At 46.2% G+C, this 13,052-nt stretch overlaps 2 protein-coding genes across 2 annotated transcripts; one reads left to right on the top strand and one right to left on the bottom strand.

The window, feature by feature from the left end:
- Positions 1-136: 136 nt before the first annotated feature.
- LOC112888168 (dirigent protein 21-like) lies at positions 137-1,754 on the bottom strand. Its single transcript, XM_025954530.1, has 3 exons — positions 1,432-1,754; positions 1,040-1,232; positions 137-623 (listed from the first exon to the last, which is right to left on the bottom strand). Exons 1-3 carry the CDS (start codon positions 1,728-1,730, stop codon positions 573-575), a joined length of 543 nt encoding a protein of 180 aa, XP_025810315.1. The 5' UTR covers positions 1,731-1,754; the 3' UTR covers positions 137-572.
- A 9,408-nt stretch (positions 1,755-11,162) lies between these two features.
- LOC112884111 lies at positions 11,163-12,774 on the top strand. Its single transcript, XM_025949440.1, has 3 exons — positions 11,163-11,464; positions 12,136-12,322; positions 12,683-12,774. Exons 1-3 carry the CDS (start codon positions 11,163-11,165, stop codon positions 12,734-12,736), a joined length of 543 nt encoding a protein of 180 aa, XP_025805225.1. The 3' UTR covers positions 12,737-12,774.
- The last annotated feature ends 278 nt before the right edge of the window (positions 12,775-13,052 follow it).

The raw sequence follows: 13,052 nt of genomic DNA, 5'->3' as shown, positions 1-13,052 counted from the left end.
AGAGGAAGTGCAATGTTTGCCTTCTAACCAGGAGAAGAGAGTGCAAGTTTATCCCTACATATTTCACTTGATGTTGAGAACGGCGATGCACCACTCGTAACTGGGGTTATGCTGGAATACCAATTAACATAGAGAAAGAAGTGGTACCGTCAAATGATTGCACATATTGACAATTTGTTGACAGCCCTAGCCTAGTACATGTGCAGTAGCTGGTGTCATTTAAATATAATGGCGCACGCGTGTGAAAATTCTTCAGTGCGCGTGTTGTGCCACACCAATCAAATAATTTTTTTCGTTCTGTAACTCGCTGAGTATGTAAACATAAACTTCTTATATATGCATTCCAGGAAACTCCAATATTATTCTCTGGACCATTTCCACATGACAAGGTCCACACCATGCAATCAAACATTACACAAAACAGCAACAGCAGACAGTCTGTAGTACTTGGATGTGGGATGTTCACGATCCCTCGCCAAGTATTATTCTGAATGGAAAAGGAGAAGGGTGGTATGCAGTTTCCACGATATGGCAACATAGATATTCATGTTTGCAGGAGTTTTCCATTTTGTTCAATTGGGAGCCTGACCCGCTGCATTCACAATAGTAACCGCACCCTGGGCCTGCCAAAGTTTACCAAAATTAGGATACCATTATATATATATATATATATATTATATAAATGTAACAATGTAGCCATGGACCTTGTACCAATGATCCGATCATCTAATCTGGAAGTTAAGGAGGTACCCATCTGGCTCAGCAGTAGAGAAAAATGAAATTGTGATGGTTCATGTAACCCTACTGTCCTTCTAGAAATGCTAGACATCTTGTTGCTGTTAAATGCTAGACATCTTGTTGCTGTTAAATGCTGGACATCTTGTTGCTGTTACACGATTCACTATCAATCATGTTTTGCAAGTATCTTTATGTACACACTTCAATTTAGCAACTAGCAAATGAAGTCGCTAACAAATCTACACGTTGCTGCTGCAAGACCAAAGTGGGCGTAAATAAACTCTGAACAATAAGCACTTACAGCTGGGGGAATTTCCGGAGTGTAGAATGCCTGAATATTAAGCTCTCTAATACTCTCAACGTTGGGGGTGTTCAAGACTATTTTGTACTTGATAGTACCACGGGCCATCTTAAATTCCCCAGTACCACCAATAATTGCAAGTTCACCTGTGGATGCTGTAATTCCCAGAGCCTGAAGCGAGGATCCCTTAAACCTGTTTCATTTAAAAATATATATATACATATATCATGTTGCTGCCTGAAAGTGGTACATATCTGTTCCTTTTTTTCATTTAAGTGAAAATAATATATATATAGACTAATAATTTTTTTTGAAACATGCTGCATGCTCTGTGAACAAATAGGTAGATGCAACCTTTGAGATATGTGAGTGTGAAACTTAATCATCAGTACCTGCCACCCTCAAATATTATGAGGAGAGAAGTGTACCACCCAGCATTGGCTTGATCAGCCTGGATATGCACGCCTTTTGCACGTCCCACAATATTTGCACTGGGGTTAGGTCCATCGATCACAGTCCAATCGTTAACTGCGATGGTACCAAACCCAGCAGGTTGGAGGGAGGGAACCATGGCTACCTGGTTTTGGTTGGGTTGTCCTTGCACGACTTGGTGCAAATACAACTTCATGGTAACCTCATTTTGGCAGAGGACATACTGGCAAGGAGCGATGGTGAAGTAGGTAGTAGCCATGGCTAGGTATTGGCTCTTAGGAGGGCAGAGTATACTTGCCAAGGAAAGAATTCTTGTAGCTAGCTTCTCGCTTGAGAACTGTGGAAGATGAGCAGTCGGAGGCTGTATTTATAGAATGTTTGGGCTAGTTGCAGTTCTACTTAATACATTGGTCAAGGAGAGATTTTCAACTGATGTACAAGAATAACATTAGCTATATAATTGTTATGACGACTGGCTCGGTGCTCCATGTCATTTATAATGTTATCTGCATAGAACTGTACATATGCTGACATGGAATAAATGAATAATATGTTACCAATCATTTTCCACAGGTGCTTGTTTAGGGAATTAGTTGGAGGGTATCTAGGGGCATCCGAAGAAACAAATTAAGGGGTGTTTAGGTCCAAGTGCTAATGTGCAAAAGTGCTAAACTTTAGCACTAGCTTCTCCAAACAGGAGTGCTAATGGAGTGGGCTAAACTTTAGCCAAGACTCAAAAATTTTAGCATTGAGTATGAGCGCTAATAGATGCTAAAGTTTAGCACCCAACTTTAGCTCATCTAAACAAAACTTTAGTCTTTGTTATTAGTCATGCATGAAAATTTAACTGACTGGTACTGGAGCTTGTATTAGAGATTCAACTCCTTCCTCCTGTGGACCAGAATCCACCTCCTAGTTGTCGATAAACATCGTCCAGGATGTGTAGTCCTGGTGGATGTAGAATCATTTCTCTTGAATGTATTCTGCTTTGCAGTATCATACAGAAAACTACTACTGCTTCTCTTGCTTAAAAAAACTTAAAATAAAAGGGCATTTGTGCACTTGATATAAACATATAACCAAGACCTTGAGACTGCTCACGCTATCAGAAAACAATGCCAAATAAAATGTGTCTGGTATGGATGCTCATTATTGCGAGGCCATCATTCTTATGTATACATATAATGCTTCCGTTGAACTGACGACTGTGACAGAAAATTATGCCGATCCAGTGTCCTTCATTGAGACGAGAATATGCTCCACATGTTTTTTTCTTCACTCTTATTGATGAAGACTAACCTGTAGTTGGTCATGGAAAATATCAGACTTGAGCTAACTACACTAGAAGAATAGCTGAAACTCACCATTCTCTTCTCACCTCACCAAATACCGCGCAAGCCCAGCTTCGCACTGTATCAACTGCACAGAGTTTGTACTTTGTATATACGCCGTATGAACAACACGCGATCACCATGCTCTACCCGTAACGTGTAGACAACATATCTACAAGTTAGCATAGTATTAAGAGGCAGAGAAGAGAAGTGGTTCCGAATGGCGGGGAAGGAGGTCGGCAGAGCGGCATGGCGCGAGGTCGCCAGAGGTTACGGGCGGTGATGGAGGCGACGGCGGTGGAGCTGCGGGGACGCGATGGTAGAAGATAAAAGTAGTGGTGAAGTTAGAGCAAATTGAAACGGGTGCGCTTGCCTTGTGGGTGTATCGAGCTGGTAAGCTGTGAAGTTACATATATGGTGAAAAAAATAGATTTTATCGTTACTTTTGTATTTTTTTCTATGGGTGCATCGGCACCCTCTAGCTATAATATAGCTTCGCCTCTGGTAAAGAGGGAGAAAGAGAAAAGGATAAGGATGCAGAGTCTTCAGTCATCGCTCGGACGCTAGCGTATACAGTTGGTAAACCTAGTCCATACACATTAAAAATCGGTTGCGATGGTTTCTCTAGAAATAGTTTCATTTAGTGAAAAAATAGCTTCATGCGGCTTCTGTTGCAAATAACTTCATATTACAATATCTCGGTTTGCGCAAAACGTTGGGAGCTTGAACCAGTATAAGGCTATCTCCACCGGCATCCGGTAAAACGACCTGTTCCCTATTTTAGCGGACACTGTAGCATCCGGCGTTGCTCCAGCGGTTCGGTGCGGTAAAATGGAGCACCACCTCTCCGTCCCGCATCCGTCCCGCACAGAGGATGCGTCCTCCATCCCGGCCGCGGGGCCCGCATCTTCACCAGCTTCCGCGCGGGCGCGGGAGGGGCGAGGGGCGACGGGCGGAGGGCGGAGGGCGCCGGGGCGGAGGGGCGCGGGACGGCAGGGGCGGCGCGGCAGGGGCGAGGCGGAGGGGCGGCGCGCGGGGCAGGGGCGGCGCGGGACGGCGGGCGGCGCGGCAGGGGGGCGGCGCGGGCGCGGGAGGGGCGACGGGCGGCGGCAGGGGAGCGGCGGGCGGCGCGGCGCGGGAGGCGGGGGCGGCGCGGCAGGGGAGCGGCGGGGCGGCGCGGGACAGCGGGCGGCGCGGGCGCGGGAGGGGCGACGGGCGCGGCAGGGGAGCGGCGGGGCGGCGCGGGAGGCGGAGGAGGGAGGGGCGCGGGGGGCGGAGGACGGGGGCGCGGGAGGCGGAGGAGGGAGGGGCGCGGGAGGCGGAGGACGGCCGGCGCAGGAGGCGGAGGAGGGAGGGGCGCGGGGGGCGGAGGCGGAGGAGCGCGGCGCGCGGCGGGGCAGGGGCGCGGAGGAGGGGGCGGGCGCGGAAGGCGGCGGGCGCGGAGGAGGGGGCGGCGCGGGGCGGGGCAGGGGGGGCGCGCGGCGGGGCAGGGGCGCGGAGGAGGGGGCGGCCGCGGAGGAGGGAGGAGGGAGGAGGCGGCGGCCGCGGAGGAGGGAGGAGGGAGGAGGGAGGAGGGAGGAGGAGGTGGGCGCGGAGGAGGGAGGAGGGAGGAGGCGGCGGGCGCGGAGGAGGGAGGAGGCGGGCGGCGCGGAGGAGGAGGAGGAGGGGTGGGCGGCGGCGGAGGAGGGGGGGCGGAGGAGCGGCGGCGCGGAGGAGGGCGGCGGGGGCGGGCGGCGCGGAGGAGGAGGAGGAGGAGGAGGGGTGGGCGGCGGCGGAGGCGGGGGGCGGGCGGAGGACGAGGAGGGGGCGGGCGGGCGGAGAGGAGGAGGAGGAGGGGCGGAGGCAGAGGAGGGGGGGTGCGGCGGTTGGAAAAATAGAAAAAAAAATTGAGATTGTGGGGTATAGAGGATGCAAATAGAGGATATCGTTGGAGTTAGGTTTGGTATAGGGAATGAAGTTGATATGGAGGATGGAAATAGAGGATGGAATTTAGAGGACATCGCTGGAGATAGCCTAAGCACTTCTAGACTCCTAAAGATTCCCTTAGTTAATGGTGTGTGTCATTGCCTCCATTAATGTAGTATGAGTATATTCTATAGCATCATACATGCCAATGCAGATATGCATCAAATCCAGACTGTATGCCTGAAAAGACAAACCAAGTCAACACTAAGAACCTAATAAATGTACCTTCCTAATAGTCATCGTCAATGTCTAAACATCATCTAAACACATTATTATACGGCTTCGTCAATGGTCAGTCTATCATTTATATTTTTGCAGTTTCCAATCGTACATGCTCACAGTCATGAGACGACGGCCCTGTAGTTAAGCTCGAGATTAGCTTTTCGAGTATGGAAGAGCAGCACAGCACGAAATAATATGTAATAATGTACGGCAGATCAACAGCAATCAAGCTTCGACATATTGGACCGTGCTCTCCAGTGGCCATCTTTTTATTTATCAGCATCACTCTTTCAATTGACTGAATGTTTTCCGTCATATTTTAAATTATTGACTCAACATAATTTCATTCCATCGTTTTTAGTTTATCTTTGAGTTGGGGAACTTCAAAGAACCTTTTTTTGCCACCTTCGGAGGCCAAGTGTCTCATGTACGCCATTGCCGGAGCTCACTTTGCATACCCCGCCTGTGCGAGTTCGGTCGCGCGGAGAATGGCGCCGGTGTGCGATCAGATACCGCAACGGCCTGCAGGACAGCTAGCAGGAGGAAATGAGAGTGAATTTTCTTGAGCGAGGGGATTCCGTGGGTCAGATGGGTGGAGCTATGCACCTACGGCGGGGCCGGAGGACAGCCGTGCCGGCGCCGGGGAGACTACCCAATCTGAGATCATGAGGTTATTTGAACATTTCTCGGGGAATATTCAGATCACGATTAATAATCCACCCAGGAGTGCCCCCCCCCCCCCCCCGCGTGATTTAATGAGACAAAACCTTCTTCCTTGATCCATAGCGTCACCGCTGCTATATTCATAGAGTAATTCTATTGGCGTGATCCAATTTAAAGGGTAAATGCAAATATACAGAGGCGTTTTGCAAATAATAGGATCGCGATTAATAATGACGATCCAAATTAGAGGTATATAAAATAAGAGGGAAGCCATATGCAAATATTTGGATCGAGGGGGTTTTTAAAAACTTTTGTATCGGTCCGACCATCCACAACGATTCGACTCTCCAACGGTGTTGGGGCTATAGGAGGCCCGGCACGGCCAGCTGAGGCAAACCGGCCGTGCTGTATGCGCCCAAGGGCTGAGCTGCCAGGCCAGGCACGACTTGAAGATAGCGTACCGTGCCGGCCCGTTTTGCCCAACAGCCTGGTTGCACCGCAGCCAGTACCGCCGACGGCCGCCGGTCGCGCCTAGCCGCCATCCCTGGCCCGCGCGGCCGCGCCTCGCCACCGTCCCCCGCCCGCCCGGCCGCGCCTTGCCGCCGTTGTCCCGCGCCCGTGCAGCCACGTCTCGCCGTTATTTCCCACCCGCCCGCCGGTGTGACGCGAGCATGGAGGGAGAAGGGAGCTGTGGGCGGCGGCCATGGTTATAAGGGAGGGGAAGAGGGGTTGAATGATTTTATACCTAGGATCTGACATTAGGGAGGGGTTAGGCTGATGTGGAGTTGATGGGTTGTTATTTGAATGGATCTTAGCATATAAGGTAAAATCATGCTGGGCCGGGCTGCCCCACATGCCGAGGCATCAGCCCACGCACGGCACAAGGCCCGTGCCGGGCTGGTCCGGACCCGATTAACCTCGTGCCGTGGGCCGGCCTGTGGGCCTCGGGCCGGATGGCCAGCTATAGTTGGGGCTGACCGAACCCGCCTCTAGCTTGGATGCCGCCCGTTCCCGCCACCCGCTCCACGGCCGCTTCCCTCCACGAGGCACGAGCTCGTCCTCCGCCTCCACCAATGCGGTGACGGCGGCAGCGGTGGCCTCCTCCTCCGCTGCGCGCACGCGGCCGCCATCGTCTCCGGCGCCGTCGCCGCCTCGCTCCCGCTCGCCGGCGCGCTGCTCCTCTCCTACGCCTCGCTCCGCGACGTCCCCTCGGCGCGCCTCGTCCTCCGCCCACCACCCGGTCAGCCTTCCTCTGGAACTCCCTCTCCCGCGCGCTCGCCTCCGCCGCCCTCCCCGCCGAGGCCCTGCGGGTGTACAACCGCATGGTGCGCTCCGGCGTGCCCCTCCGACGACCGCACCTTCCCCTCCGGCGTGCCCCTCCGAGGAAAGAAGTACTTCAGTCAAATGCTTGCTCAAAATATTAAGCCACAGCAAATGCACTATGCTTGCATGGTAGATCTTATTGGGCGTGCTGGTCAACTGTCTGAATCTGCTGAAATAATCAGAAACATGCCTTTTCGTGCTAATTCTGATGTTTGGGGAACATTGCTTGGGTCTTGCCGTAGACATGGAACCATTGAATTAGCACGATTGGCAGCAGAGCAGCTCTATTTTACACGTACTTGTAAGCTACTCTTGTAAGCTAATCTCGTATGTGTATCTCATGACGTAGTTGTTTCCTTACAGCTGGTGGAATGTATAGTGCATGAATGCTAAGCTCTTTGTACTCCTCAGCACCGGGGACATTCTTAACAATCCTGTAATTGATGGTACCGCGAGCGAAAGAAAATTGTCCAGTCCCTCCGACAACTGCCCATGCGGCTTCTGCTGCGTGGATACCTAGTAGCTCAAGGGTGGAGCCCATGAACCTATTCATGCATGTTCACGAAGTACTATCATTTAATTTATTTGTCACAACAACTTAATTAATTAATATGTACGTATAATAACTTAATTAGTATTTGTCGGCGTGTAACATTATATTATATTATTACTTTCCGGCCTTGAAGACGCTTAGAGAACTGTGTTAGCCAGCGCCAGCTGCTTGGTCAGCATTGACGTTTATGCCTCTTGCATCGTCAACAACATTTGCATTGGGCTCGGGTGCATCAAGTACTACCCAGTCGTTTACGAAGACATCACCAAACCCGAAAGGAAGGCGAGGAGAAGTGGGTCTCCTTACGCCATTAGCGTTTGGTTGTCCCTCGTTGACCTGGCGCATGTACAGGACCATCCGTATCTCACTTTCACATGTACAAGGACACGAAAGGGAAGGACTACTACCCATGGCAAGGACAAATGGGAGGATGAAAAAGGAAGACAGGATACAGCTAGAAGTGGCCATGCCTACAACTGTATCTCTGCTCTGCACAGTTTAGTTTCACTCTCTTCTTTTCTTCCTCAGCTCTCTGCTAGATCACTCTGGTGCGCAATACACAAGGGAGGAGGATGTGATGTATTTATAGATGAGTTCGTGGACTATAGTACATTGTTAACGGGAGACGAAGAACCAGAAGACCAGCAAATTAGAGGAGCTTCGTCAATTTGCTCTATTTTTCTGACCATGGCTCGCCGGATAAGGTAGGATCGGAGAACTTCTGTGTTTATCGTTTTGGTAGGGAGTGGACAAGATGGACATGGACAAAACAATACTCGATTAGCATTATTTTGCCACTTAGCCCGATCAATCACTCATTATTAGTCATCACTTTACTTTATCCCCATGCAAATTACTAGTATCTCCAGGCCTGGGAATTATTAGATGCATGGAATAGCAATCCCTTCAACCTGTGCAGGCTGCAGGATCGACATATGTTTCTCGGGTTCAGGGGTTTATATATACTAGCAGTAAATAATCTGCATGTTCAATTCGAGAATAATATCAGTATAAATATTGTATAATATGCGCCATAAATAACTGGTCATCATATAAATGTACTTTTTTCAGTACAAGTTTGTTGCAATTCTGCTTATTAATTAAATAAGCCATACGACAGTGTCCTTAATTGAGATATATAACTTCATTCCTTGTGTACATCCACCATATATTCCTTGCTTAGACTTGTATCCATGACCGCTAACTTATGTTTTTGTCCCGATAACGACTTATCAACTGTATTCATCATCTGCCAGGTAAGATCTGACAATAGTCAGTACTTGCTGTCTCTGGTTTGCTCACTAATCTCTTGTCATTGTATCTCATACAGAAAACTAATAATGCTCCTGTTGCTTAAAGAATAACTTAAAATAATTAAAAGGGGCTGGTGAGCTTAATCTAAACACATAATCAAGACCTTGACACTGCTCACGCTATCTGAAAAATGCCAAATAAAATATGTCTTGTATGGATGCTCATTAATTATTGCAAGGCCGTCGTCCTTATGTGTATATAATGCTTCCGTCCGTCGAACTGACTGTGATAGAAAATTATGCCGATCCAGTGTCCTTCGTTGAGATGAGAATATATATGCTCCACATGTTACCTTCTTAACTCTTATTGATGAAGACTAACATGTAGTTGGTCATCAAATATCAGATTTCAGCTAACTACACTAAAAGAATAGCTGAAATCACCCTTTTCACCTCACCAAACACCGCAATCCCAGCTTCGCAAAGTATCGACTGCACACAGTTTGTACTTTGTGCATATACCGTATGAACAACACGCGATCACCATGCTCTAGCCATAGCGTGTAGATAACATATATACAACTTAGCTTAGGGCAGAGAACAAGAGTAGTTATTATTAAGGGGCAGAAAAGAGAAGTGATACGGAAGGGCGAGGAAGGAGATGGTGGCAGGAGGCGGGAGGAGCGCCATGGCGGCGAGGTCGTCGTCGGAGGTGGTGGAGGTGGTGGCGGCGGAGCAGTGTGGATCGGTGGAAAAACATCTACGAAGAGGAAGAAAGAGAAGGATAAGGATGTGAGGGATTCGGTCGTCGCTAGCGGATAGTGATGAAAGCATCTTTGCTAGTGGCTCCGCCTGGTAAACCTACATATATTAGGCGCTGTTTGGAAGGCTTCATCCAAGATGATTTTATTGGTGAAGCAAAAAAAAAAAGGTGGCTTCACTCGGCTTCCAATTAAGTTTTTACTCAGATTGTGAAATAGCTTCATGCTACGTTGTCTCGGTTTGCAGAAAACATGTGAAGTTGGAGCTAGTATAAGCGGCCCTTAGGCAATGTTGGGTCGTTCTCTCCATTATCGTAGTGTGAGTATATTCTATAGCAACAAACATGCCCATGCAGATATATACATGAAATCAAATCCAGACTGTATGCCTGAAAAGACAAACCACGTTAAGACTAAGAACCTTCCTAATAGTCATCGTCAATTTCTAAACATCATGTAAACATGTTAGACGACTTCATCTCTGGTCAGTCTAGCATTTATATTATTTGGAGTTTCCAATTGTACATGTTCTTAGTTATGAGACGACTGCCCCTGTAGTGAGAACAGCTTTTTGAATATGGGAGGGCCACACAGAACGAAAAATTATCTAATGATGTAGGGCAGATTAACAGCAATCGAGCTTCGTCATAATGTAGAGCTTCCAGTGGCCATCTTTTTATTTATCATCATCACTCTTTCAATTGACTGGAAGGTTCTCCGTCATATTTTAAATTATCGACTCAGATAATTTCGCTCCATCATTCTTAAATTTATGTTTGATGAGTTGGGGAACTTCAAGAGAAGAGATAGATTCATAAAACAAAATGGCATCATGTTAGCCATCGAAAAATTAGTAGACTCTACCATCTCAAATATATTGTTTTTAAAGTTTTGACATGGTTACTTTCACTATATCATTTTCCAGACTAGTGGAGTGCGATTTGGTCATGTCATGCTCCTCCGCCAAAGGATTGCATGTGCATGCAGACCCCCAGCAGTCCCAGAAAAATACCCTTGTTGTTTGTTTGCATAATGCCCAGTTTCCGCGGCAAAGATATATAATTATATCGTCTCAGTTCAAAAACTACTACAATAACTATGGTTTTTCAAGAGATCATGCATAAGTAGAATTATTCATCACTTTATGGTCTAGATGTGGACATCTGAGAAAATATTAACATGTTAATTCCTTGGTTCAAATATTGAGCATTAGTTAATTTGGTTATTCATATTTTAGTTATTATCATAGCCTTCATCTAGCATTCTTCTAACAAAGTGCAATTTAATTTGGAGATTGGACTGTTGGCTTGACAAGCCAATATTCTTTTATTCAGTACATTTATAATATAGAAAGGTGCAATACAACAAACAGATAAAAAATATATTATTCTATATGTGTGGATAAAATGTCAATTTCCTAACTAGCCAATGCAAATAATTGAAAATTGACCCCCTGCACTGATCCACACGACTAATACATGCATGATGGTCATGCGGGCTATAACTACTTCCTATAAATACAGCCCTCCCCTCCCTTTCCCAATACACAAAACCAAGAGGGAAAGAGCTAGGCCTTATCCATAGGTTACAGTAAACGAGTCCACCTTGTTATCAAGCATCATGGCTTACTATGCAATTGCTCCTATTGTGTGTGCACTCCTCCAACGTGAGCTATACATGCACCTATACATAAACCAAGTATGGGACGGGTCAGATGCTACCCTAGACCAAATACGTGTGATAAATTCAACCATCCCTGTGACAGGATTTGGTACGACTGTGGTTCATGACTGGCCGGTTACTGTTGGAGTTGAGGCGAATGCAACTGTAGTTGGGCACGCACGAGGTCTGCATATCCAATCTAGTCATGATGGTGTTTCTGGTTGGTACACCTCCTTCATCTTAATGTTTGAGGATAAAAGGTACTCCATCGATTATAAGAAATGTTATTATTTCCTTCAAATATGCATCGGAATGCACGTCTTTTTATGATCTTGCTATCAGTTTTTGATGTATTTTGTATTTACCCTTATATTGTAATATGCGCGCATATTACACATTTGTTATTTAAAAGAAAAGGCATAATATGCGCGCTAGGCCATCTTTACATTGACTAGTGCTTGCAAGTTCCAATTGTGTGTTTGTTCATATGAAAACTCTAAAATGAAGGTAACTAATATTTTCAGTAGACCTATCATCTTTCATGCAAAATCCTAGAGTAATACTCCTTCCATCCACAAATAAGTTTCCTTTCATCCCTTTTAAATTTTCAAATGAGCTTTTGAAAATGGTATGTACAGATTTTACTTTGAAAGGAGTTGCAGAATATTACTGCAAATGTGCTATATTTTTAATGTATTATATAGTTTTGACAAATATTATCAAAGTAGTAGTCTTAGTAACCACGTCACTGTCCAAAACGGTCAAGGGAATATAACAGTCTTATTAACAGCATAACAAAAAGGATATACCACATTGTTGAAGCTACAATAACGCTCATCCATGTCGCTGTACAAAACTATTCGATTGATAATTAATTAGTCTGCGTATGTGTAACTTTTGACTATGCGTGACATTTATCTGCGCACAATAGTTTCAAAGGGTCCACACTCAAGGTGATGGGGATTACTCCACAAGATGGTCAGTGGAGCATTATTGGAGGGACAGGAGAATTTGTTATGGCACAAGGTGTTATTGACCACAAAATAGTCAAGCAAGGTATCTCGAGAATCTATGAACTCAACATCCATGTGGTGTACACTCCAATGGACTCTTCAGTGGTAAGTATTATGCCATGTACTTGATATATACCAATACATTTATTAATTTGTCACCTTCAATTTATTCAGTTCCAGTGGACTTACATTCCGCATCCAATTTTTTGGTGGTCATGTAACGCCTGGGTTTTATCATGCCCTCAAATGAGTAATTATCAAATTTCGTATGGGTCTTCTAGTAATTTTTTTAGATATTATATGCCTACTTGGTGTAGCTTAAGCATTTTTGTCACTTATATGTTATGGCAACCTTCTTATTTATCTGGTAGGACATGCATGTTACTTTCAAAAAATGGTGCTATATTTTCTTTCCTTTTCATGTGGATTCCAATATAATTCCTTCACACCCCTATATCAATGCAGTTTGAATGTAATTCGTGGAAGCTCGGGCCTCCACAAGGCGGTATTGTGATGTGAGCATATATATGGGAGTTTGCCAATGGAATATTCTCCATGCCAGATATGGTGGGCCAAATTAAGTTTACAACTTTCTATTTGATGTTTGTTGGTGGAAAATAAGCTTGATTCTGTACCTACCGTACAGACTACATGTATGAACTCCATGAGCTCTTATTCCAATATTCTGTGTCATGTTATGCCGTGTTCTCCCAACAGTATGATGTGGAGGATCTTCAATAAAGTCAAGATTTACGTGTTTCAAATGTCTATAGTTAAGTCCATCTAGATTTGTCCTAAATCAAACTTTTAATAGTACTATATAAACATATATTAT

Source organism: Panicum hallii, chromosome 3, assembly GCF_002211085.1.
Source record: "Panicum hallii strain FIL2 chromosome 3, PHallii_v3.1, whole genome shotgun sequence".
In the NCBI taxonomy this organism is placed as follows: Eukaryota; Viridiplantae; Streptophyta; class Magnoliopsida; order Poales; family Poaceae; genus Panicum; species Panicum hallii.
This window is presented reverse-complemented; position numbering and strand designations above follow the sequence as displayed.